At 41.5% G+C, this 28,000-nt stretch overlaps 1 protein-coding gene across 7 annotated transcripts; it reads right to left on the bottom strand.

Moving 5' to 3' along the window:
• Positions 1-30: 30 nt before the first annotated feature.
• LOC308400333 (polypyrimidine tract-binding protein 1-like) lies at positions 31-27,386 on the bottom strand. Of its 7 annotated transcripts, none has more exons than XM_080887977.1 (15): positions 27,274-27,386; positions 23,397-23,430; positions 13,751-13,811; positions 13,082-13,254; positions 12,691-12,837; positions 12,465-12,593; positions 11,822-11,932; positions 11,567-11,741; positions 10,967-11,044; positions 10,387-10,529; positions 8,837-8,870; positions 5,287-5,379; positions 3,797-4,013; positions 3,620-3,697; positions 31-3,171 (listed from the first exon to the last, which is right to left on the bottom strand). In XM_080887977.1, the coding sequence occupies exons 1-15, from the start codon at positions 27,279-27,281 to the stop codon at positions 3,039-3,041; spliced, it is 1,614 nt and encodes a 537-aa protein (XP_080744103.1). In that variant the 5' UTR covers positions 27,282-27,386; the 3' UTR covers positions 31-3,038. The 7 variants fall into 7 exon arrangements, with proteins under 7 accessions (XP_080744103.1, XP_080744107.1, XP_080744104.1 ...); XM_080887981.1 differs by having other exon boundaries at positions 10,387-10,511; XM_080887978.1 differs by having other exon boundaries at positions 23,397-23,427; positions 27,274-27,338.
• Between the last annotated feature and the right edge of the window lie 614 nt (positions 27,387-28,000).

The raw sequence follows: 28,000 nt of genomic DNA, 5'->3' as shown, positions 1-28,000 counted from the left end.
TTTTAGACACAAACAATGTAAGGCTCAGAACCGATTTCACACTTTAATCAAAATATACAGATTTCATCAGATAGAAAACTGACAATCGCCTTTTAGACACTGAACTGTGGTATAAAACGTGTATGTACAGCTGAATGCCCCTCCCTCCTGTTACTGACTGGTCCCATTCCCACCTCACCTGACCAGGTTTTGTGATGCATTCCAGTCACCTGTGGGATCTGTCCCAATGGAAAGGCTGCAGTTATAGATTAAAGGGAACTGTGTCCTAATATGTCTCCCAGCCTCCATGTAGTGATGAACAGCATGCAGCACGTCTATCAGTTTGACAGGTGAAGGTCCCTGACACTGTGGTAACCGCAGTCAGGTTCAGCTCAGACTTGCACCTCACATAATCAGAAAGGTTTGAGCTTTACATTGTGTGAACTGCAATGAGCTGGTTTATCACAACCCTGAACTGCACATCACAGTCTGATAGTGGAAGAAAATGGACAGTTTAAGTTGATCAATCGCCAATACAAACACCCTCGTGTTCAGTGAACATGTGTCTTCAATATCTGAGTTGGGTTTTTTGGGATTTTTTTTTTTTTTAACACGTGTGTTTAGGAGCTCAGACTTCTCTTGCCAACAATACGAACTTGAGTATTTTAATTCCGCAGTAAGAATTAAAGCCAATTGAAAAGTTAAATGAAAGAAGATGGTAAAAAGTGTCAGTACATGAGGGTTTGGTTGTTATCGTTGACATGTCTCAGAGTCCTGATGGACACATGTGCCCACCTGTTACGTATAGCTGTGAATTTTAGAAACCGTCTCAAATTCCTCGCACATCCATACAAACTCCGTAATCACAACGTGCAGGGACCTCGTAAGATGTACCTTTAGCCCCTTTTCCATTTGATTGACTTGCCAGGTTTTCCATTAGGTGATAGCTCCTAATGCCAGGTACTAAAATAGTACCTACTTGGCAGGGATTCAAAGGGATCCAAACAGGTACTAAATGTTATTTCAGACTGCATGCCACCGACTGGCTGGTCAGTGCTGTCATTTCATTTGATGAGTCATGAGACCGTCTCATTCACAAAAATCTAAACCGCCACTTTTGAAACCCAGCAACGAGTGACATAGCTACAAAAAAAACCCAAAAAAAAAAACCAACATGTCGTGGTTCTGAGTCTGACAAAAGGCCACAGACTGACCAGCAGGTATACTGTTGCCTCAACTGCCACCTTTGTTGCAGCGTTTGTGTCGCATACTAATTACGTCACAGGGCCTTGGGAGGGGTTGCTATAACAACGATGACGCACATTAGGTAATACTCGATTGTAATGGAAAACCAGTCGATCCGAGTCAGGTTGTGGCGAGTCAATCCGAGTAGGTACTAATGGAGAAGGGGCTTTTGTCATGTTCAAATTCAGGTGCAACGCGGCTAGTTTATTTGTTTGACTCTGAAATGACCCGCCCACCTGGACCTTTGGTCTGGGTATGTAGGGAGGGAGTAAACAGGGACACAATCACCATTTTCTCCTCACCTAGTGACAAAGTGAACACACAAACCCTCCCAGCTCTACTGAAGGCACCACAATGAACCTGTTTAAATGAACCATGGTCAGTGAAGAATCTTTGTCTTTTTGAAGTTCAGTTGAACATCTGAGCAGCTGGAATGACAAAATAACAATATTCATATTAAGACACAAACAGATCAAACCAGCATTTTATGGTTTCGGAGGACTGTGGGCTTCCTCCCTGCCAAACTGTCACATCAGTATACAGATAAATTAATGCCTGATTACAACTCAGTGCTGCGTCAAAGGCACTCCAAACATCTGGTTTTGCGATTAAGAAATGAATAAAAACGTTCCGCATTCTCACAGGAAAATAAGAAAGCTGAAAACAGCTTGCAGTCTTTCTGTAGTCCATAAAACCAGAAACCTGAGGCAGACATATTTGTTTGCATCCTGAAGGCCATTTTTGGTTTCAGCTGTAGTGGATCACAAACTTATAAATAAAACCATCCAGAAAGGCGACACACAAGACAACCTGACCAGATTCACCAACTAGACAAAACATTCGTCTGCACGCCGTGAAAGGCCGAGCTCACAAAAAAAAAAAAAAACCTAACACAAAAACAGTTATATCAGGAATGATTAAAATATTGCTACAACATTTGATTAACACATGATTGCAAACACAGAAATATAGAAATCAAAAAGAAAAACAATGCATTTAGGACTAAAGACCCAACAAACCTGCTAAAAAGACAATCAGTTCTTGTTTCACACTACAGTAACACAGTGGTACAAAACACTAGAGACAGAAAACGCAGATATATCTGTAATACAGCTCATTAACAGTAAACCTTTTCACTTTTTTTTCCCCCCTCTTTCTCTTAAACATGACATAATCACGGTCATTCACACTCCAGGAATAAGGCACAGGGATCATGTGAAGGTCTAGCCAGGCTTCTCTTTACGGGGCCACACTTGGACCTGCAGGCCTGAGCGGACATCTGACCTCTGATTGATCGTTTACAAGCAGAGCTGGAACTTTTAAAGAGAGCTAAAAAGGAACAGGGTCACGTGTAAAACTTGGGCTAATTTAAGATCAAAGTAAAAGTCTGAATCTGAAAAACGTAACATCTTTGGATAAGAAGGTCGACTTTGATCCCTCGGTGTGGGAACAAAGCCCAAAGGCGAGATAAAAAAGTACATTGCTGTCTGAATTCTGACTAACCGAAGAACTCCGGCTTTATTGCAGAAAGCCTGAACAGGTCAGAACTACAACTTTATTCTCTAGTTTATAAAATTTGAGAGAATAAAGTCAGATTTCTCCTCAAGAGACCTTAATTCTGTCAGAAGGCAAAGAATCAGAAAAAAAAAAGCAGAAGCATAATAATAATAATAATAATAATAATAATAATAATAATAATAATAATAATAATAATTTAACATTAATCCAGACTCTGTGTTTTCTACAGACATGTGGTGGAATGATTGGAGTGTGGTAGATACTGTCGTGCTGACTCTAAGGATTCAGATGGTGGCTCAGATTGAGGATTTGGAGAAGGAGACTCGCAGGTGGTGGTTCTCTCCCAAATCATGGTTGTGGAATTCTATGAGGGACTCGATGGCCTCCTCCACAGAGCCCACCTGGATTAGAGCCATTTTATGGTCCTTCCTGTATGAGAAATGAACAAGAGCTTCCATTCAGACTGTTTTGAGGCAAAGCAACAACAGGACATTCAGGGGAAGGATGAATAGTACCGCACACACTGAACAAGCTGCTTGGACACTCCAAGAGGAGCCTAAAAGACTGAAGGAGATTTTGGTCTTTTACTGCAAGGGGGCACAAAGTCCACAACCAAACCCATTTACTGACTGGCCAGCAATTACAGGCCATTTAAGAAATAAATAGGAGCAAACATCAGCCGGCACAATGTGTTTTCACAACATGTTCCTGAAAACAAGGACTTGTACATATGCTAATCAAACAGATTAACACGACGAGACAGACAAACAGACCGAAGGGTGTGCAGGGCTTTTTTTTTTTTTTTTTTTTTTTAAATGGATGACACGAATCAATAGCCACGAGTTTAAGAAGCTGAGACAGTAAAGGAGCGACTTACTGGAAGAATTTGAAGGCTTTGACCACGGCTCCTGAGCTGGCAAACAGCATCTTCAGATCATCTTCAACCACAGAGGGGCTACAAACACAAGCAAAGTAGATTTGAGGAATGCAGTTTTTTTTTCCCCATCTTGGGGTCAGCTGCACCTCTCAGTTTGGAGTAAGCTGAAGGACTTACGGAATGTTGGAAAGGTGTAAGGTGGCAGAAGGCGGGAAGATGTTGGAATAATTCTTGGAGCCGGGCTTCTTGAAGCGGTGCAAGGGGGAGTTGCTGTAGTCTTTGGTCAGGCCCTGGTCCTCGTGCCCTTCGCGAGGAAGCTGAACGCTCATGTGTTTGGACAGAGTGATGCGCAGAGGCTTCCCGTGCAGCCGCTGGCCATTCAGGTGGCTCATGGCTGTACACATACAAACACAGCCTTTTACAGCCTGAGTCTAGTTCTTCTGGTCTCCTTTTAGAGACACTGTTCCAATGCAATGAACACTCCTCATCTCTTCCTTTTGTTTTAGTCTGGAGTCAAGAGCATTTCTGATGAACTGAGGGGAAAATTAAATCTGAAGACTCATAAAGCACGGATAAAGGTTAAAACCTTTTGCGTTACCATTTGTGGGGTAAAACTGTGGAACAGTTTTCCTGTGGACCTACAGCAATGTTCAATCATTAGTCAGTTCATAAAGATGTTTCAAAAACTGCTTTTGGAAGAATATGAAACTGATAAAGTTGATCACCCATTGTATATGTAACTATACTAAATTGTATCTATCACTGTAGCTATGTTAATACATGTCCTTCATTCCTTGTTTATTGTGTGGGGTAAGTGATGATGGGAATTAGGGGTAACAATGAACAGTGGGATTCAATAGAATGTTGAACATGGGGTAGGGACTAATAAGTATATTATACTTCTCCCTACTTCATTTCAGACTTAATAATTGTAATTTCATGTCATTTAGACTATTTCGTTATATTTATTTTCTTTTTTTTGTTTTGTCTGAGCACATACGTGCGTGTATTTACATATATATTTGTATTTGTACATTTAAATGCAAGTATGTGTACTTGTATATATTGTTTTTTTTCCTGTATGTCTGAAATAAAGATACAATACAATACAAAAACTGACTTTATAATGAAACACGTTTGCTTAACCCAATGCTCACGACAACATTTCAGATGTTGAATAAACTTTACACTTCAGTTTGGGAATGTGTTTTGTTGCCAAGCTGAGGTTGAGAGTCGTGATCACAGATCACAAGTTGATCACAACAATTATCAACTTGTATCAGTACCAGTTTATTTGACTGTCAGCCTTAGTCAGTTCTTCTTTAGTATGTTAAAATTGGGCAGGTAAAAAGACCTGAGGGAATCAGCAGAGGGCCTAATTAATGGCTGAGAGCAACGTCAACAAAATAGCAACAACCCATGACGTGCTCCCCGTCAGTGCACCAGCAGAGGTATGAGGGTATTAGTTTTGTAGACTCCAGACTAAGAATGGTTTTTATGGTAGATGAAAGACCACTGTGACAATCTGGGTTCATCAGTCATTTAAAATTAGAAGATGCAGAAACAACACATTTTTAGACATTTCTGCAACACTCATGTAGCAGCACTAACTCTTTTAATACTCTGCACATGTGTGGTTCTCAGGTGTCTCAAAATCAGAGTGTTACCTAGCTGAGCCTGTGTGCTGTCAGACATCTGAACCAGAGCGTTTTCTTTCTTGTTGAACAGAATCTTCACTCTCATGACATCTCCATAGACACCTTAAATAAAGAGGACCGGGTTATTTGGCACACAGGAAATAGAAAAGCAACCCTCCCTGCCACCAAGCCCTACAGGAAGATGTGTATTGGACTGACTGCAGCCTGCCAGGCGACTGACCCTCTGTCTCAATGCTCAAATATGGCTTTTGTGTTTGAAGGGCTGCATACAAACCCCAGAAGTGAGGGGAGCAGCAGCAAACATGACTAAAGGAACTTACAAATGCGTGAACTCAGCAGGAATTCCTGAATGGTTAAATACAGGAAAATTCAAGTGAGGAAAATTAAGGGTCAGAGGGGAAAACCCAAAACAAAACAAAATCAAACAAACAAAAACGTGTAGGAGCTATGAATTATGGGACAAAAACTAAATAAATAAAATAATAAAACAAAAGCACTGATTGAGCACTGAGGACATGCAAAATGTAAGAAACCCCAGCATGCAAAATTAAAAACAGACAATCAAATGACAAGACACAATAAATGCAGCTCCTCACAGTGTTAGGCCCAAACTAAAAATTACATTTTTTAAAGAATTAAAGCAAATATTTGCTTTCAAACTTTCTGACTCCAACTGAATGATAACTGTGTACTCAGAGCACAAAGTTTGAAAGGCAGCGCTCGTCTAAGCGCTGGACCCTGAACTCGAGAACAACACGACACATTAACGCAAAGTGTTTCCTGTTGTGTTGAAAATTCCCATTACTGCCAAAATGTCCTAGAAAACAGAAGAGTGCCCTCAGCTGATGACTGTCTCTTGAGCGATTTTCTTATGAAACTGTAAAAATGTTGCAAATCTCAAAAATATGACAAAAGTTCTTTGCAGAGTGTTCTGGCTAAATACAAGGATTATTTATCTGCAGAGAGTAAAACTACTCTCTGCAGATAAATAGTGCAGTAATGCAGCGCTGCATTAGTAATGTTCCAACTCTTATTACCACAGACTTCTTTTCAGCGTTCAGTTCTGTCTTTCATTGGCTTCATATCCATTTCAATGCTTTTTTAAGCATTCAGACTACAACTTAGTCACATATACACTAACCATCAAAAGTTTGGACACACCTTCTCATTCAATGATTTTCTTTATTTTAACTACTATCTACTGTGGAGATACAGAAATTCTTTTATTGCTGCCATATAATCTGCATCATTATACCTGCATTAATAACATTCTTTACAGCATTATTTCATCTAATAATACTTCTCACAGTATTGATACTGCATTACAGTTGTTTATTGAAGATGTCCATTTGAGGATCCTTCCATTATGTTAACTTTTATTACAAGTACGGTTGGAAGTATTTTATACACGTTGCATATCTGTGCTTATTTTGAGTTGATGTTGAGTTCATTAAGGGTCTTAAGCTTCACTGGCGTGACTGTCCAGGTGATACATGCTGATGGAAACTAGAACATAGAAGGATAACTGCAATGCATGCTTACAGTACATATAATACATATAATCTAGGAATGTGTCTGGCCTGAGGCCTTAACTCATTTGGTGTCTCACTATATTTTATTCTACTTGGTAACAGATGATCAGAGTCAATAATTAGCCTCAGAGACCCTGAGGGCTTGAAGTTTATTACCTTGTATGGAAGCTGTTATAGAAAAGAGAAGTTCTATGTCTGCTTATAGCTATTAAAAATGTACGATTAACTGTGACTAATGTCTGGAACCTATTTTAATCTGTCATTGACGCCATGGGGGGGCGTGTACCCCACTGCTTTATAAGTGTCCACAACATGTATTTTGGTCAGAAGACATATGTTGATGTTTTCTCCGGGCTGTTAATAAACTCAACGTTTGATTGCACTTTTCTGGGGCCTCCGTGGTTTGTGACACTGCTCTACATTGATCGATTTCGCGACACTACATAGTAGATACATACTGAAGATGTCAAATATATGGAATTATGTAGCAAAGAAATACTAAATAACTCTAAATATGTCTTCGATTCCTCAAAGAAGCTGCCCTTTGCTTTGTTGACAGTGCTGCAAACCCTTGGCCTTCTCTCAATAAGCTTCATGATGTAGTCACCTGAAATGGTTTTCACTTCACAAGTGTGCCTTGTCAGGATCCATTTGTGGAATTTCTTGCCTTCTTACGGTAATCAGGTTGGAAATATCAGTTGTGTTCTGCAGAAGTCAGGTTGGTACACAGCTGACAGCCCTATTTGACAACTGTTAGAACTCATTGTGGCAAGAACCATTCGGCTAAGTAAAGAGAAACAACAGTTCATCATTACTTTAAGAACTGAAGTTCAATGCAGTGACATGCCATCCCATCCAGTTTGCGTTTAGTTGAACCATCATTTATTTTTCAACAGGACAATGACCTTAAACACACTTCCAGGCTGTGTAAGGGCTATTTGACCAAGAAGGAGAGTGTTGGAGTGCTGCACCAGTCACCTGACCTAAACCCAATTGAGATGGACTGCAGAGTGAAGACAAAAGAGCCATCAAGTGCTCGGCATCTCTGTGAACTCCTTCAAGACTGCTGGAAAAACATTTTAGGTGACTTCCTCATGAAGCTCATCGAGAGAATCCCAAGAGTGTGCAAAGCATGAATAAATATGTATGGAAATAAAGAAAAACAATTAAATGAGAAGGTGTGTCCAAACTTTTGACTGGTAGTGTATGTATAACAGAAAACTACTGCACACCCCTGATTCAAATCCCCAGGATTGAGCTGCCACACTGAAGACTCATTTTTTTGAATGGACTGGTATGTATATAGCTTGTATAGCTCCTTTCATACAAAGAAATAAAGTGCTTTGGTGAGTTATTGCTAGAAGCTGTAGACTACTGCCAGGTAAAGTCAGTTACAAAGAGGGTGCTGTACCACAAAGAGTCTCACGATCTTCCACATTTGGTGGTCTATTTGCATCGACGCTGGTCTTCAGTTTACCCCAAAACTTTTAAATGGGATTAAAGTCAGGGCTTTGTGTAGGCCAGTCAAAAACTTTACTTTGGCTCTTCACCGAGAGTGACATATGTTTTGTTTCAATTCCAGATACACTGAAGCGTCTCCACATCATAATACTCCCCCCACGGTTTCATCGTGGGGACAGTGCTCTTCAGGTTGTATACGTTCTTTTTCCAAACACAAGCAGTGTGTAGTCTCATCTCATCTGACCAAAGGATGCACTTCCTGAAAATTAGAAGAGGCTTTAAAAGCCTCTACTGCTATTTAGTTTCTACTTGGTAAGAAATGAAGGGTTCTGTACAAACATGACCTTTTTTGGCAAGAAAACCACTGAGGAAAAGCTGCAAATATTGTGAAAATTTCAATTCAACACACAAAATCTGACAAGACCAGTACACACCATTTTTCATTAAACCAAAAATAATGAAAAAGAGGGGGAAAAACCAAACAGAAACCAGAATTTTAATAAAAATTAAATCAGAACAACCATGTGGTACTGATAATTCAAAATAAGAAGCTAGTAATAACATACCGAAGAGAATAAAGAGGCAGTGGGGCGTAACTCTCTTTAAAGACAGCAGAGAAGGCAGCGGAGGGACAGGACAGGTAAAGGTGGGAGGGCAGGACAGGTGCAGGGTCCGAGGTGTTTCCATGGCAACAAATTAAAGGGGAAAAAAGACAGGTGCAGGGTCAATCAGAAGGTTAATTACCTTTGGAGGAGGGATCACATACAGATAATGTCAATATGAGAACAACATTTTTACATGAGTGCACAGGCGTGTGTGTGTGTGTGGTAGGGGAGGGGTCATGACATAGTTTAATATGAAAAAAAATTCCCGAATCAAAGGCAAAACCCATCTGTGAGCAAAACATCAGTGTCAGAGGAGACGAACAAACATGAAGTCAAACCGTTTAATGATGAGAATTCAGAAAGATTTCCCATCATTTAACAACCAGACTGAGGTGCACCGCTCTGTTAGTGGGGATTTCTGCTGCAGTGGCAAATCTACAACATTCCTATGCTGTAAGCGCAGGGGGTATCTGACCTGCAGCTCCCTGCAATGCCACTAAATGTCAGGTCAGGACAGTGATTGGCCTATTCAGTACCATGGATTCCTCCTTGCAGTACTTTGATGTAGGAGATGAACAGCTGGCTGAGTCACAGCAGAGGGACATAACTACTGGATCACTGCAGTGTGTACACAGGCACGTGACTGCTGCCACACACACATTTAAGAATGTGACGAATGCTTTTAAATGGATTTTAAAGACGGAGTGTCTGTATAGACAATGCTTAACCCCTTCCATTAGATTGGGAACATCCCTAACAGTGACACTCTGTTGGGGATGTTGGACTGTTAAGAACTTGCTTGACAATAGTCACATGTTTTCTATTTGGGCATATGAACCAGAGGGTGTGGGCTCCACATGACCAAGATCCTAATCCTAATCTGATCAAAAATGGACTGGAGTGGGAGGCAGACCCACCATCAGCATCCTGATGAGTTAGTCAACTGGTATCCCAACACTGCAGACTGGTGCATGTACAGCACTAGGCAGGTAGGTTTAATGTTGTGGCTCAACAGTCCATCAGCGTCATACTGGTCACAGTGGGCCTGTATGCTGCTCACAGCTGTGGATTATGTGGTAGCGTTTAGAAATAAACCGCAGTGGTGAAGAAACCACAGATGACATCAAGCCGTGTAAGAGAGAGGCGGTTCTGAGGACCACCGCTGTGCACGTTGCAGCTGAGCTGTGATCCAAGCTGCCTTTTTTTCCTTTTTTAATTCCTGTGCACTCACTGCTCCACTTCCACTAACTGATTCAAACATGAAGAACTTTAAAATCCAGGTGGAACAGAGCACTGAAAACACTTTACATCTCACTCCATGTCCAAAATACTGAATGTTCAGACCAACTGAAGCTTTAGAAAACAAAATCCTCTAAAAAAAACAAAACAAAACAAAACAAAAAAAAAAACATGCAGGCTAGTCCAAAGCTGTAGCAAGACTGGTGACATCAGTGCAGGTTAGATACAATCAGATACATGAATTAACAGCCTGTAGGGAGACAATCACTAACCTCAGGATTGAGATTGCTGACCAGCAAGACAGAGTGTCCAGCAGGGATTGGATGGAATCCCAATCTGGTGGCCCCAGGGAGGGACAGAGAGGCCAGGGCTCCGGGCAGAGCGGGGACCGCAAGGCCTGGATAGGGGGAGGACACTGGGAGAGTTGAGACAAGTAAACAAAAATCTGCAAGCTGCCAGAGATGCGTCACACAACCCACAGTCATACACTAAGGCTTCAACACTTCTGGTATGTGGAGAACAAATGATAATTGCAGATGAACTGATATGGAAAATATTTGCATCCCTGAATTAAATCATGAGACCTAACTTCCTCAGGTGCAGAGGAAGGAGGGAATGCAACAGGTTTCCCATGCACAGTGATCCTGAACCTAACCATTATTTCCACACTGATAAGGAACGCGTAGACTCCTCCCTAAGGATAAGCAACTGAAAACCCTCTAAAGGCTTCATCACAATAACTCAGCTGCTGGGTCTGTCTGCAGCTGCAAAGGTCATTCTCAAAAAACAAGGTGATCACTTTTCAAAGTGTGTGTCATCTAACAGACATCCTCTCTTAGCACTGACACTCACCAGCAGGCTGCAGGGTGAAGGCTGGTGGGAAAGCGTGAGTGGCTCCAGCGTACGGTGCAGCAGAGATGATGCCTGGAGCTGCAGACAAGAAACACCGGCTGGATTTTAACTCAGCAAAGTAGTGAGATTCCACCACAAATCAATCATACAATTTTTAACCAGGATGTGTCCTTCAATGCACATATTAAACAAATATGTAGGACTGCTTTTTTCCCCCCATTCGTGCAGTATCTCTAAATAAAACTGAATTGAATTGATTTACTGGACTTTAATCAGTTTAGGTTATTACAGACAACTAGAATGATAATTTCAACTCAGTATTTTTATTCTTGCCATCTAGAGTAGTATTGCAGGATTCAGTTTGGTAATTGATCTTCTTTTGAGTTTCTGCTCATTTCACTGACTGAAACGAGCACTGAGAGCATTCTGATGCCCTTTTGACTCACATGTCATGTCTGCAGTGTCTCTGTGTGTGTCAGAGAACAACTTCCATACTAAATCTGTCCCTCAGTTCCACTGGTGTAGTACTTTTTTTTTTTCCTCTTCTGCCTCAGCTGAGCACAGCTGTAGTGATGTTACATCAGTATGGTGGGATCTTACTAAAGGCTGCCATGGCCGTATGCTCCATGGTGGGCTGGCCGTCTCCAGTGGGAAGGTCTGGTCTGGTGAAGTCTCGGCTCTTCTCGTTGTTGTATTTGACGTTGAGACTGGTGAGTTTGGAGAAGCTGATCCTCAGAGTACAGCAGCCATTATAGATGTTTTGACCGTCCAGAGACTGAAACAGCGCAGCAGTAACACTCGTTACTTCTACCATTTAGTAGAAGCGACAAAAGCACTGGGAACCATCATGCTCACCAGTTTGGCCGCCTGGGCTGACGCGCCGTCCGGATACTGCAGCAGAGCCTGGAACTGATTGTTCTTTGTGAAGATGATGATCCTCAGCACGGTGCCAAACTTTGAGAAGATCTGAGGACCAAACAGCAGCTTAGTTTAGTCACTAAATAAACCAAATCCAACAGGCAGGACAACATCACGCTCAGCTCTTCCCCACAGATCAGCTGATCACCATACCGTCTGCACACCAAACTGCTAAATCTCATTTATGTTGTTTTAGCCTGCCAAGAGTTGCTGCACATCTGCAAGCCTCTTGCTAACCAACCTGTACTGCAGGTCATCATTTTATGCTGCATCTGGTTTGTTTGTGTTGCTGCTCTGTTTTGTGCCGAGTGTTGCTCGGGTTATCTTCTCTTTTCCTGCTAAAGTAATTTGTTACTTAACTACTTCTTAGCGGAATTGACAGCATGTCATTAGTGCAAACACCTGATGCTGGAGTAAAACAGGTAGAGCGAAGCACAGAAAAGGTGCGTGTTTAACTGCCGTTTTATTATAGATGAACTTTAGAACAGTCGGTTCACAGTTATTCTCCATCTGTCATGACTTTGATCAAAGCAGTGATCTACATACATGCACGCACACTGCTGTGGTGCACTACGGATACCTGGCACAGAGCATCCAGGGTAACGGGATAGATGAGGTTCTCCACCACCACCCTCAGTACTGTGCTCGGAGCCACCGCCGCCGTGTCCACGTGAGATGAACTCAGAGCCCGAAGAGCCGCCTGAGCCCTCTGAAAGAGAAGAGAGGAAAGGGGGGGGGGGGGGGGGGTTAACAAGGTGCTAGCAGAGGGACGGAGCTGTTAAGACGCTAACAGTAGTATGTGTTACCTCCTGGTTTGGGGAGTTGTCAGTCTTGAGCTCCTTGTGGTTGGAAAACTGTACATAGACTGGATGGTGCCTGATGATCGGCACCATGGTGGAGTAATAACCCACCAGGTTCTGAGCTGCTTCCTCTGAGTTCATCTCTAAAAAGGCCTAAGAAGAGACAAGAGACACAGAACATGTAAGTTCTGCTCACGATGCAGTTCCTCAACACACAGATCTGTAGACCTGAGAGCCTTAGTATTGATCAGTGTCTCTTTATACATGTTTAAAAAAACAAAAAAAACAACAACACACATCTCAATTTGAGACGCGACCAAACTAAGTTATGTTATCTGGATCCTGTGAACTGTGGATGGAAAAGAAATACACTCTCACAGGACGCTGTAGTGTGTACCTGGTTCTTGGCTTTGAGCATCAGCAGGTTGGTGACGTCTCCAAAAGGCACTCCGAGGCTGATCACCTCCGCCTCTGTGATGTCGCTGGGAAGCTTACGGATGTGGATGACCCTGGATGGCACGCTGGGACCTCTTATGTCACCTTTGAACTTTTTGCTGTCGTTGCCATTGGCTACAGAGGAGAGGAAACCGTTTTTTATTAAATGAATCAAAGCAGAGACAGGAGTCCTGGTGCTGAACACTCCCATCAGTTTGTGGTGTTTCAAACTTATTGTGTTAACACTGCTGATTCTGTCTTTATCATCCGCCTGTAAACCGGCATGAAACCATTTCTGTCCAATATTTTTTACATTTAAAAAAAAAAAAAAAAAAGTATTTATATGAGATTAATGGATATTTCAATCTGTTCTTTCAGAGTGCAGATAGTCTGTCTGAAAATCTGAATAATAATTATTTTTCTGATCATTTTAAATACATATTTTCACTCCTGGACTCTAGAGGAGTTTTGTGTCATTCATAGTCAGGAATCTTAAGTCATCTTACACTATGAACCCCTTACTTCATCCCATGTCTGGAAAAACATAACTCAAAACTCAATAAGCTAATATTGTCCATTAAAAGTTGTGCATTGACACAAACACCTTCGCGTGTGCAGAGTGGGTTCTGACCTGTGGTGCTCATGATATAAGGGCTGTTGGAGACGCTGGAGCAAAGTTCGTCAGATCCTCTCTGAAACAACAGAAGCACTTCAGTTTGACCTCTTCTCCTCAGTCAGTATGCACCTCATTTATACATGACAGGACAGAATTAGGATACCAAACAAGAAGTGATGCCTTTGCATTTTTGACGGGGACAGACGAGAGAAGATTTCATGAAGAGCAGTGAATGAATCTGTCCCAAACATGTGAAAAGCTCTTGCCTGCATGAGATCCTGTTTTTGCTCTTCATTAGCAAAACTTTAGAACAGTTCTGTGATTAAACTGCAGTTCCACACAAGTGAGGTCCAACGGCTTTAATTATAAAGACATCTCGCCATCAAACCAAAAAATTCGAGGATTCAAACTGTTTACAACTGTTGGGATTTTCATACATCTCAAGTTAAACTAAGTGGTGCATCGCTTAGATGTAATCCAAGCCTTCCTGGACAACAGCTGGTTAGCACAAGAGCACACAGACCCCAGCTGCTGCATTTAATTTATGCACTTCCTCTTCCGTCTACCTGCTCTGCAAAACAGCCATGCACCGACTTTTGGGATAAAATTCTGAGAGTCCTGGTACCAGGGCTTCATTTATATCTCCTTTATGATGATTATGGTGGTGGAAAATACTTTTGTTACAACAGTTGCAATAAAAATAATAAAATAAATGAAAAATACATAAAAATATTACAAATATATCATAAAATAATAGTCATCATATTTGGCAGATGGCTACAGCATATTATAGAAAGTAATGACATATTTGTTTCCCCTTTGTAAAACTGCCTAAATACAAACGAACATACACAGGATGTAAAACTATTTGCTAACATGTGACCCAAGCTGTCTCAGTGAAGTCCACATCCAGGTTTGTTAAAACCTGCTTTCCTCTGCAGAACCCTGAGCTGTACCTGACATCATCCAGCCCGGGGCAGGTTCTGGACTGCACTTCCACTGACTTCATGTTTTAGGTTTAAACAATGTGATCAGACAGCTACTTCTTTATCCTTTGCACCAACTGTACACCGTGACATTAAGCTCTGCTGACAGGCTCAGAGTCTGATCCAAAAGTCGTTTAGTCCCCCTGCCGTGTAACTGATACATCGATTAACAGTTTGATTGTTTGTTTGTTTTTTTCCCAGGTCACAGTGGGTACAACATTTACAGCAAAAGGCAAAAGGGAAGAAAACTACACAACTTGTAGAAAATAAGCAGAATTGAGGGGCACACAGTAATGCTGCTGCCACTAGATGTCAATAAAGAAACAGTCTATAGCGGCCATGTCTTAGTCTTAGAAAGCAAAACAAGATGAATGGTAAACGCACCTTTCTGCTGTAGGTCATATTCACCCAGTCACACACAATCATACAGCACCATTAACTATGCCTAAACACTTTCTAACACACAATAAAAGACATGCTAAGCTCAATCGTTGCCCTTTCCAGCACACAATGCTTTCATGCCATTATCACTTGCTGCCTGGACTACTGCAACTCCCTATACTTTGGTATTAAACAGTGATCTTTTCACCACTTGCAGTTACTCCAAAATGCAGCAGCTCGGCCCTTAACAGGTGTTTAAATGCATGAACACATTACCCCGGTCCTGTCGTCCCTTCACTGACTTCCTGTACGTTTTAGTATTGATTTTAAGATTTTATTGCCTACTTTTAAAGCTTGGCACCTGGGTAGGGCTGGACCATATCATACCATTCACGGTAATAGGACTTTGGAGTTGACGTCACACCGCAATGCATTGTGGGAGTGCGGCGCCATTTTCGGGGTCTACGAATCAAAACAAACACACTGTGTTGGAACGACGACTACAAGAAAGATGCTTAAAAGCAGCTCAAAAGAGAATGGACTGTATAGAGACCGATTGCGTCCAGAGGCGAAGCAGCGGTACTTGCAGAAAATAATGTGCATTGGAAACATGGACCCGTATGAAATACGGCCGTGGAAACCCTGAAGACCAACCGCTATTGACGTAGTCTGACATATTTTCGTACCTTGTCCGTGGAGTCAACGCGTACAAGTCATCATTCAAACAAAGGTAAGTCAGCTCGAGTACTGCGTGTGAAATGCGTTTGATTTCATCTTATTTTATATCAGGGGCAGCACAGTGGTTAGCACTGTTGCCTCACAGCTAGAAGCTCCTATATACTTTTTTAATGTGCAGCACTTTGGTCAACTTCGTTGTTTAAAACATGTTATATAAATACCGTCACCTTGACTTGAACTTTAAGCCAGAAAAACCAACACTGAAAGCTGGTTGCAGCTCCAAAATCCGTAAGTACCAACTTTGTGGAGTGTGGTATTAGTTATGCTAAAATAGAGCCTGCATCTATCTATCTATCTATATTTTTTTTTTTTTTTTTTTTTTTTTTTTTTTTTAAAAATGCACTCACTGGGACAGATTTAACTGCTCACTGCCAGCTATTTAAAAGTGACCCCACAGTTGGCTACAACCGTGAGGTCACACTGCTCAGTTCTGAAACCTCTTCTCCAAATTTCACTCTTTATTAGCTTGGATGAGTTCATCACACTCTGAGCTCTCTCATTAGTTCAGCCACAGTTCTCACTGCTCTGTACAGTCAGCAGCCTGACAGCCTCTAAATGTATCTAATCCACTAATCCACCAACAACGCTCAATATTCCATCTGTGACCTGTTCAGCCTGCAATAATGATTCTTTTATCCAACTACAGTCTGCTATCCACTGTACTAATGATAACAGATGGCTAATAATAATAATAATAATAATAATAAATTTATATAGCGCTTTTCTAGACACTCCATGTGCTTTACATTTCCACTATTCATTCACTCTCACATTCACACACCGGTGGAGGCAGCTACAGTTGTAGCCACAGCTGCCCTGGGGCAGACTGACAGAAGCGAGGCTGCCATATCGCGCCATCGGCCCCTCTGGCCATCACCAGTAGGTGGTGGGTGAAGTGTCTTGCCCAAGGACACAACGACCAGGACAGAGAGCTGGGGATCAAACCACGGTCCCCCCCCCCCCCAATGTAGCTATCATGTAATTGCTAATAGTAAACGGCTAATGTTACCATATGTGTCAGCCAGGTTAACATGTATGAAGACCCTTTAATACTTCAGTGTTAATGAAACAGGACCTTTACTGACCTCTGAACTTTCTCCTTAAGTCCTGTTCAGTGTTATGAACGTTAACTACTCTAGCTGTTAGTGAGGACGAGCTGTGTGTCTGTCTCTGAAGTTGTGTTTCAACTAGAAGAGGTAAAGACAGCACTGCTATAGATGTTGTTCCAAATCAGGACCTTAATTCAATATTAAATGTTATTACTGAGAGTAGATTTTCAAAAGTCAAAACTACTAAAACACCACCATGCATGTCCTACATATTCTACTGTGCACCAAACTTCAGGCTAAAGTCGTCACTTTAAATTCTTTAAAGAACCTTTAATTTGCACAAAGTTTATGTAGTTACAATTAACACATTGGCACAGTTACAAGTTACCTTTATCACAAAACATCCGAAGCACTCGAACTCCTGAGCTTTTCAGTTGCCTACAGCTTTGTAAACTGTATTTTTGTGACTGCTTATAACAGGCAGGTTTTTATTCAGCTGCCTCGAACATGCAAACCTGGAAAATAAGTTTGTCTGTGTTGTAAGAAATGCAGATTGGGTGTGGAACATGACCTGTGGGGATTTAACATGTACTTATTAAATGGACTGGTTCTTATATAGCGCTTTTCACAACTTGCCTCATTCACATCCATTTATACAAGCACTTTCTATCATTCACACACACATTGACACTGCTCATGCTCAGTGTCAATATGTGAGCAGATTTACCACCGCCCCCCCAAAATACGTTTCTGATATTGCCAGAATCTTTCCTCATACATGAGCCCAAGCAGGAGGTTTTATGTTCACAAATTTGTTGTCAACTTCGTGATCAGATGAATAATAAAAAGCTGCAGAAACCTGAGCCCTTCTCTGTCTCCTGTGCCACCCCATCCAGCCCCTCTATCGCCATCTCCATCTGTTGTCTGACAGATGCCAACTGCCAGCCTGCCCCATAACTGAGGAGCAAAACAAAAGAGCCATAGCTGTGCGCATCCACACAGACATCTGGTTTTGACAGACTGTTACAGTCAAACCACAACTCTGTTTATCCACATGTAATTACAGAGGACCTGCTGCTTCCTCTGGAGCCATACTGCAAATGGAATAAACTCAGGGAAAGCTCATCACTAATGTACAGACCAGAGTTTGGATGATCATTATGTGCCCAACTGTAATCCATTTAGACTGAGGGGGAGTTGTTTTTGTCTTAGTTATGTGCCTGCCAGTGATTAACGCAATGGCTGACTCACCCCAAAAACACTTTAAGGGGAGGATGAAGTACAAGAGAAGAAAGAAGGCGACAAAGACAACGCAGACAACAAAGACAAAGGGGATGAAGACAACACATTAAGACAACGTTAAAGCAATAGGTCTTCCACTCATCCATCACTCAAATTCAGGTAAAGCACATTACTCTACAGTGAGTCATTAGGAAAAGTACATTTTTCTCCATGATGGAATGTGGACCGAGAGTCGATGACAAAGTCATAGAAGCACTAGAACCTGCCTGTAACCAGGTAGGACAAATAGTTGACTCTCTCTCCAAGGCGCTCGTAAGGAAGTTGCTTCGTGTTAAAGGGTGTTCTTCTTCACAGTCGACGAGTGCTCAAACATCCCAGAATGCAGATAATCAGATATCAGCCAAATGTCAGGAAGTTTCCCACATGTGGGAAAGATCTTGATCGTCCCAGAATTACAGCATTCCAAAACAAGGATCCCAATGTAGTATTCCCCTCTGATCGTAGCGGAAGTTCAACACAAACACAGCCAGTGTTGGCTTTGTGGTGGCTGGCTTGATAAAACCTAACACTCCAGCTGAGCCCCTTTTCCATTAGTACCTACTCGGATCGACCTGCCATGGTTTTCAGGGTTTTTCATTAGGTCATAATAACTGGTACTAAAATAGTACCTGCATTTTTCTCAGGGAAATGGCCACAAAAAACAATGCCGTATTCCTCAGTCTGATGAAAAGTCACAGGCCAAGCAGCAGGTACATCATCGCCTCGACATCCACCTTTGTTGTAAAATTCGCATTGCAAAATAATGACATCAAACTCAGACATGCTGATATAACAATGACCACGCACAATCGGTGGTACAAGATTGTAATGGGAAACCAGTCGATCCAAGTAGGCACTAATGGAAAAAGGGCTTTGGAGATAGAAGGTATCACCACAGTGGTTCTCAGCTTTCTTCATTAAGAAAGCTGAACCCATCTGCCATGTTTTCTCCTTCAGGCTCTGAGTGTTTATATAAAATGTGGTATTTCACATACCATGCAACTCTGCACAAAATGATCCCTATGAATGCAGCCATTAGAGCTCTGACTAGATGCATTTAAACATTACAGCTTGATGCCTCATGGCCTAATAAAGGAGACATGGTAATTGTTTGACACAGATCAAAATTAAAGAAATGTGATTGATTGACAATAAATACCATGATTAAGTTGCTTCGCTGCAATTTCAGCAGTATGAAGGTGCTGCACGTATTCTAACGGAATACATGCAATACCAGCTCAGAATGGTTTTAAATGACTTGCCTGAAGACAGAAAGAAACAGGAGAGCTGTAATCATCAAAGAACATCCCTCCTTCTCAGATCTCCTCCTGCTCTTAGATCGCAGCTATTTGTTACCTTCATGTGATTTTGGCTTAGATTCTAGCTTGTATCGACAAACACACTGAACGTGACTGCCAAAGAGTGACCTGAGGAATGTGAGTATTGGCTGCTGAGATGTCACACACATTCACAACTGTGAGCAATACTTTTTCGGTAACAGAAACCTTAATAAAACAACTAGAATCACATGAACTGCCGGGCTTCAACTCAAGCTGCGACTTTATTTTGGTAGGACCGTGCAAACAGTGGTCCAAAGAATCTAAATTTATAAAATGAAAATGATGATGATTATTATTATTATTATTATTATTATTATTATTATTATTATTATTATTATTAATAATAATAATAATAAGGCTGCAATGATTTATTAAGTAATTCTAATATTAAAAAAAATACAAATAAAAATTTGGCACAATTTCTTTGCTCTGTAGCTCTGTTGTCACCATGGAAACACGAATGCAAGCGTTTCACCCCGATCTGCGATTAAAAGCAGACCTGCAATACAAACGTATTTAACAGCTGCGTGTGAAAATAAAGTCTGAAAACATTAAGCCTAAAGTTTTAAACACACACATGCAGAAGAGTAAAGAGGCGGAGCAGTTACCGAGACGGGAGCTCGAGATGAGTGAAAGAAAATGTGTTTCTGGAACCCAAAAACAGCAGCGCTGTTCCTGTAACCACCATTAAAACCTTTACTGGGAAAAAGCTCGCAGGAGCCCTTCATCAAAGCACCCGATCAACAAACTCCAATTTAAATCCAATAAGGACTATTTGTTTTACATAGAGACAAATCGGCAGTATGCCTCCAGAAGCTGTATTAAAATATGCAGATCAACTGACGACTGACAGTAGCCATTCTTTTATACATATAGCCATACCACAGCAAACAGGGGTGAGTCTAAAGGGGGCCATGGGGTGTACTAGACCATATTTACTTCAAGGCTTTTGAAACATTCTTCAGATTAAAAGTGAAATAGTGTAAAATATTTTATTAATTAATTTACATTAATATTTAAAAATGCAGAAAAATGTTTTTTTTCACAAGCCAATAAAAATGTACATTGGCTAGTAAAACACTGAGCGACTGATTATTATTATTATTATTATTATTATTAATTTTGATCAACATCTACACTATCATAAAGTCCGTTTTCAGCAGCACAAAAACCTGTCTCCTATTAATGTCAGAAACTCTTCCAAGAACACAGAGTAAAGGTTAATTTTTATGCCTTAGTGTACATTTCATGTCTTATTTTTATTTGACTGTACTTGACATCATTTATATATTTTTACATTCAAGAAAATCGTTTCTTTAAAAATTTTGACTTTAATATGGCATCTTGATGCATTCTCAATAATGAATATTTATTATTGCTCATTAATAAGATAAGCATTTCTTACCCGATTAATCGATGGAATAATCAGTAGATTACTCAATAAAATAATAGACAGCTGCTGCCTTAAAAAAATGTGTAAAATAGAAAATTAATGCAATGTTTAATTAGCACCATGATTAGTTTTGATTACTACCTTGAATGGCCTGAATAAGAATAAGGATGCGTTTATGTAGAAATTAGTGTTGATAAGGGGAATGTGCTGATGCTGTCAAGGGGGCCTTTTCCATTAGTACCTATTCGGATCGGGTCGGCACGGGTCGACTCCATTTTTAGCGCGTTCTATTAGGTGGTGGTACCTGTATGAATCGATGAATGAAGCAAGATGTATAAAGCTATTGAGTGCTCAGGAATAGAAAAGCGCTATACAAGAACCAGTCCATTTAATAAGTACATGTTAAACCCCCACAGGTCACGGTCACAGATCCACACCCCATCTGCATTTCTTACAACACTGACTTATTTTCCAGGTTTGCATGTTCAAGGCAGCTGAATAAAAACCTGCCTGTTATTATGCACAATAAGGATGAGTACTTCACATCTACTGCTTACAAATAAACGTCTCTGATGCCGCTATAATATCATGTTCTATTATTCATTGTGCTCCTGAAGAATGAAAAGCAGCAGTCATGTACCTGAGGACTTGTTGTAATCTGACACACGGCTTCAATGCCGGAAAAGTCAGAGAGATCAAGCAGCATTCCAGTTTAATGACTGAATACAGACCTGCTGAACACCAGGGAGTCACTGTTTACGATATTTGTGCTTATAGTGTACTAGCCAATCACTAAAGCCGAAGGAGGCACTTCACTTCAGACCAACTTATTTTTAAACCCAGACAAGGTTTAGGTTTTAATAAGCTAAAGGAAAATTCTTATTAAATAAATTTGTGAATCATCTTATAGCAACTTATTGACACTGCTGGGTTATGAAGAATATGGGGAGTTTTTTATTAACACCAATATTAATAGTGAAAATTATTACATAGTCAGCCATACAAGCACTTTTTCTATGCTCAAGTTCTTTCTGAGGCATGTTGTATAAAGTGCTTTGAGTGCTCAAGTAGAAAAGCACTATATAAGAACCACTTACAATCACATGTGGCTATATTGATACTCCTCTCCAAACACTGGTAAGGACAAAATAGTGGTTGTAGCCACTTTTCACACACTCTTCATCTTAACACGAAAGCCAGCAGGTACGAGTTTGATATAGGCGTCTGCCAGCTAGCTACTAGAAAATCTGTCATTTGTGCAAACATTGGTAAGGACGACTGAAGGAAGAGCTTCAAACCATTACTCTTTTTTTTTTTTTTTTAATTATGCATCTAAGAAAACCACTCTTTTAGTTTGGTATTTGCACTGGAGCTTCAAGGCTATGTTGATGATGCTGTTCCCTTCAAACAACATCCAATAATTTACAGATCAACATTCGTGTTGCCTCATTTACACTTTCACACCATTTTAGTCAGTGAGTTCGGCTGCATTTCAAATGTAGTACAGCAAGTATGTCACAGCACCATTTCTGCCGCAGCACCACACTCCTACGGATTTTAACTCTGGACTTTTTGAGTCCTTGCACTGTGTCTGACCTCATTGTCGGAGAAGCAGAGCATAGAACGTGGACACAAAATCACCTGTGAGAATCACCTCTGCCATCAAATTAAGAATGAAAAACAGTCTGCTGTTTGTGTATTAGTGATTTGGTACTTGGACTATTTTAATACGGATTCCTAGTTCTTATCCCTAATGCTGGAGGACGGCTCTGACGAGATCTTTTAGCAGTTAGGAAATACAGGGAAATATCGGACATTTCAACATGACACTTCATCATTGTCCATTTTTCCCATCAGACTGTACATAGGTTAAATAGGGGATTTGTAAAGTTCAAGACACTCCCAGATCAACACATTTCTTAGACATAACTGGACCACATGACCTTTGCCCAGCTGTGAGAGTGTTCTGAGCACAGCTGGTTTAGTCAGTGCTTTTTAGCAATCAACAGCATCTCTGAGTGGACTCAGAGAAGACTTGATTAGGAGTTACAAAAACACTCTGCAGCCCATCTAGAACCTGAAAAGCACTCACTGCAGGAGACTACTTTCAAAGTGAAAGTTCTGATGTGATGGACTTTTCAACAGTCCACAGGAATGACAACAAACATCCACAGGATCTTTGCTGAGTGGCTGATTTGTGCAACAGCAGTAGCATGCTGCTTAAGAGTGCATGCATGCATGTGCATGTTGCTGTTGAATAAACTGATTATCCACAGACCAGTTTTGGACTGTACCTGAGGTCAAATTACTGCTGGGCTTTGGGCATTCAAAAGACAGACAAGGGAGCCACCTCCACAACGATTAAAGGAGAAAGCTCTGCACTGTTCCAGATGGCAGCATCTCCATCTATTCAGACACTCAGTGATGACACAGCAGCAAACAAAGCAAGAAACCAGACAGAAAGGAAGAGGAGGAGGAAGCAGAGGTGCCTACCTTGGTGCCAACTGTTATATCGTGGTGGACACTGCTGTGAAGAAAAGACAGCGTGTTAGAGGCAGCCAGGGAAAACTCGAACACAGAATGAGTCTCACTGAGGTATCAAAAAAGAAAAAGAAAGGTGACGATGTTGAAGACTGTGCGGGAGCAGGTGGACAGAAGCCGAGAGAGGCCGAGCAGGCAGCAGCGATCGGCAAGGGACCGATAGCTCGGCGGGTTGGTTTGCCCTGCAGATGGGACATCTCTATTCAGCACCTGCTTGCCTCAGTGTGCACCTCACCTTTTCCATAAAAACCTCACGGCAACCTCAAGTGTTTTTCATACAAGATCCAAACGGTGATAAGAGAATGAAGCAGAGTCTGAAGCAGACCTTTTCCACAAGCAGCACATGGATACTAGCCTCCAACTGCTCTGACTGCTACAATAGTTTGGTGACGGTGGAGGTGCTGCCTATTGAGACGCAGCTTTTTGAAGCCAGTCAGAGCCACTTGCACCTCACTGAACCCTGCACCCTCTTTTCCATCACCAACCTTTTTCCTTAGGTCAGAGGTCACAGGAGTGGCCGCTCAACCCAAAAGCTTGAGAAGTTCTGCTGTTTTTGAAACCAATTTTTGCAGTTGGACATTAGAACACTTGAGGCACTTAAGACCCGAAACTTGTGTTTATTGTTTATTCACTATCATAATTTCTCATTCAGACCAAATCATTACAAAGCTCCAGCAACCAACCAGTAAAGGCGGCTGTGAACACTGAGCAGCTGAAGCGTCTTGCCAGTCACATGGGATATGGTCACTCAGTACAGGAGATACAGGATGCGAATGTGCTCCACAGCTGCTTTATCAACTATGGATAGGACTGAAATCCTAGACCAAGTTCAACTAAAACTAAATCAATAAAAAGTGTGATGGATTCACAGTGAACAGATGAAGAAATTTTTTTTTACTGCCAAAGCAAACCATCAGCTCTTATCAGCAAATCATCAGATGACCAGGCTTTGATAAGCCGGGATGTGTAGAGAACTGACAGAGTGTACTGACCCGTGGTGTGAACACAGTCAGACACACACACACACACACACACACACATACACACACACACACACACGATGCTCCTTTGGTAACAGGAGTGCTGGTGTCTTTCTGTCCATCAACACTAAGCTTTGACTTCAATTCTAGTTCCTGTCTGTCGGGAACATGGTGGCATCCCGACGGCCCCTGTTACACAGTCTGTAGAGTCACAGTTATCAGAACAGCTGCTCCTAACAAAAAACAATAAAACGCACAGACATTTATCCCAAATCCGTGTGGAGACATCAGCATTGCACTACAATGCATTTGAATACACGGATATTGCCGTGAAAGTCAAGCAATGCTAACAAACTATTAGAGGGCTCTGGGAGGTCTTTGCAAAGAAAATACATTTTTTAAAGAAAATACATTTTTTAAAGAAAATACATTTTTTAAAGAAAATACATTTTTTAAAGAAAATACATTTTTTAAAGAAAATACATTTATTGGCTTGTGAAGAAAATTTATTTATATATTTTTAAATATTAATGTAACTGAATTAATAAAATATTTTACACTATTTCACTTTTAATCTGAAAAATGTTACAACATGTTACAAAAGCCTTGAAATAAATATGGTCTAGTACACCCCATGCCCCCCTTTAGACTCACCCCTGTCTGCTGCAGTATGTCTATATGTAAAACAACAGCCTGCAGCAGGCTGTATCATTGAAACATGTATCAGACTGAATGAATAGTTCATCTGCATATTTTAATACAACTTCTGTAGGTATACTGCAGATTTATCTCAGTGTAAAACGAACAGTCTTTACATATGGAGTTTGTTAATCGGGTGCTTTGATGAAGGGCTCCTGCGAGCTTTTTCCCAGTAAAGGTTTTAATGGTGGTTACAGGAACAGCGCTGCTGTTTTGGATGCTACAAATAAGTTTTCTTTTACTCATCGTGAGCTCCCGTCTCGGTAACGGCTCCGCCTCTTGTGTGTGTCTGTTTCTGTTTAAAACTAGAGGCTTAATGTTTTCAGACTTTATTTTCACACGCTGCTCTTAAATGCGTTTGCATTGCAGGTCTGTTTTTAATCGCAGATGGGGGTGAAACGCTCGTGTTCTTGTTTCCATGGTAACAACGGCGCGCTACAGAGCCGTGCATTAATTGAAGCAAAGACTTTTTTGGAGAATTTTTCGAATTACTCGATAAATTATATTCCAATTCAAGAAATTCCTTTGTGTAAAAAAAATAAATAAATAAATTTAAAAGCACTACTATAAGCACACAGTGCACAAGTCCACTGAACAGCAGTTTGACTTTCTCACACACAGGTACTATATCTACATCCTTTCTGCTGCCGCTTTGACTTATCAACATGGACTGCAGGCTATACTCCAAACATGACTTGTTGGTGTTGTTCACCCCCCCCACAAACACACAAACTTCCATCCAGTATGCTCAAGTTCCTCACTTTCCCCTTAAAGAGTATGTTTGCCTGTAGACAGAGGTGAGAGTTACGTAATTGTGGAACTGATTTATCGGATGCAAGTCAAAGGAAACCTGCCCTTTTTCACCCACAGCTTTTTGGAGGAAATGTACAAACAATGGGTCAGTCTCAAAAATAAAGGTTTGCTGAACAAACCTACCCAAAGACGCCTCGATATGAAAATGAATAAATGACACAAAGAGCTTGGAACAAACTAAACAAAAAACAAAACGCGTTTTACACACTAAGGTATGGCCCAGAGCAAGTGAAAACCGGCTGGCCAGGCTGAGGCCCACACCACTGTGCTCAATGAGGAGCAGCTGGAAGAGGAGCCCTCGGGGCAGGGATGAGTCCTGACGAAACACAAATATTCCATCAGGGCCGTGAATGCTCCACAGCCCCCTGACTGAAGCTGAAATGACACGCATTATATTATGAGTGGACACAGCTACCGGTGTGATCAACGCTAATAACGCTGCTATTTTTCCCCGTCAGTCCACACAGTTTAACAGCAGCAGGCTTACAGGCCTCACATTCCCTCCCTCCACCAACAAAGCTGCTTTCTCCTATTCACCATCGCTGCAACTGAACTCTGTGAAAAACAGCCACTTTTAGGCCCTTTCCCTAATCCAGCAGACTAAAGCAAGACCATCTACTTTACATCTAAACCTGAGCACACACTCAAAACAAAATCACCCCCAGAAAACAACACACGCACACTCCTGATGGCGACTTCTACGAGTGTGTTACAGCTTTTAAAAATGCACTCCAGATGAAACATGACAATTAGGAGTTTCACAGCAGTCCTCTCTCGCTCACACACACACACTTTAAAGTACAGTTTCCGCATTTAAAGGATTAGAGGGCCAGCTCCATATTTCGGGACACAAGTGACGCTACTTTATTAATTTATGCTTTTATTAGTTTTTTAAATTTTAACTGTTACTGTTTCACGTGAACGACTGCCTGGCAAGATAAACCAGAATGGGCGTGAGCCTCTAACCTGTGTGCTCTGGTTACTTCTCACCGCTCATGTATCCTATACACATCACCAACAACCTTCCAAAACGTCCCCGAGCAGAGCCTCAGCGGGTAACCGGGTCGCGCTTCAGTGCGGCCGTGATGTGGGACTTTGGAAAAGAGAGGTAGGTGCCCGCAGAGCACGGCCCACCGTGAGCTAACAGCACAGCTAACTGTGCTAGCCTCGCTTCCTGCTCCCAGCACAAAACTCACTTCTGCGACTACTCCGCGACAGCAGGAGCGCTCCCTGCACACTACAGCGCCTCCGACAAACCCCGGTGCTCCCGGGTTTCCATGAAAGAGCAGAAACGACATTTAAGCGGAGTGTCACCGTGAGACTGTGGAATAACTCACCCGTCCATTGCACAACACGGAACTACAGAGCAACAGGTCCCAACAGCAGCCAACAGGGACCCCGAGCACCGCCGCTTTAAACGGACAAGATGGCGTCCGTCGTGAGGACTCGCTGATTGGACGGCTCGCAAAACTGGTGGGCGTTCATGGGCAAAATCGTACGTTGATTGGCTGGTTGGACCCAAAATACAACAACAAAGAAGCGCTATTCCAGCGAAGATTTGCTATGAGTAAGATACACGCATTCACGGGAAAAAACGGATACACGTTTTACTCTGTGAAAGTGGGCGTTGTCCCGACAAAACAAACTGATTATATGTCCGAAAGGGCACCTGAACACTTTTATATTTGATTTTGAATCTGCAACATTAATGACAAAACACTAAAAAACATTTTGAGTATACTGACCAGAAAACGGGGGGGGGGGGGGGGGGGGGGATTTAGAAGATTTAGCTTGTATGTGACAGTGAATTTTATTGTGTGGTGTAAATCACAGTTCATTCTGTTCATTCGACAATAAAACCTCTTACCTTTAAACCTGGGGAAAAGGGGGATGCTTTGTATAGTAGTAACCCTGTCTTTTCCGTGCAAGCAAGGCTAGCAGTGCTTGCCCTGTGAAATCTGAAAATACATCAATTACAAAGTACCAGAGTCCAAGATCAAGACGATTAAAAGAAAAAATAACAATAAAAGACAAGAAGCACAAAGTAATGGAAATATATATTTT

The sequence above is a fragment of the Rhamphochromis sp. 'chilingali' genome (assembly GCF_963969265.1).
Source record: "Rhamphochromis sp. 'chilingali' genome assembly, chromosome: 7".
Taxonomy (NCBI): domain Eukaryota; kingdom Metazoa; phylum Chordata; class Actinopteri; order Cichliformes; family Cichlidae; genus Rhamphochromis; species Rhamphochromis sp. 'chilingali'.
The sequence above is the reverse complement of the archived record's forward strand: the minus strand, read 5'-3'. Positions and strand labels throughout refer to the sequence as shown.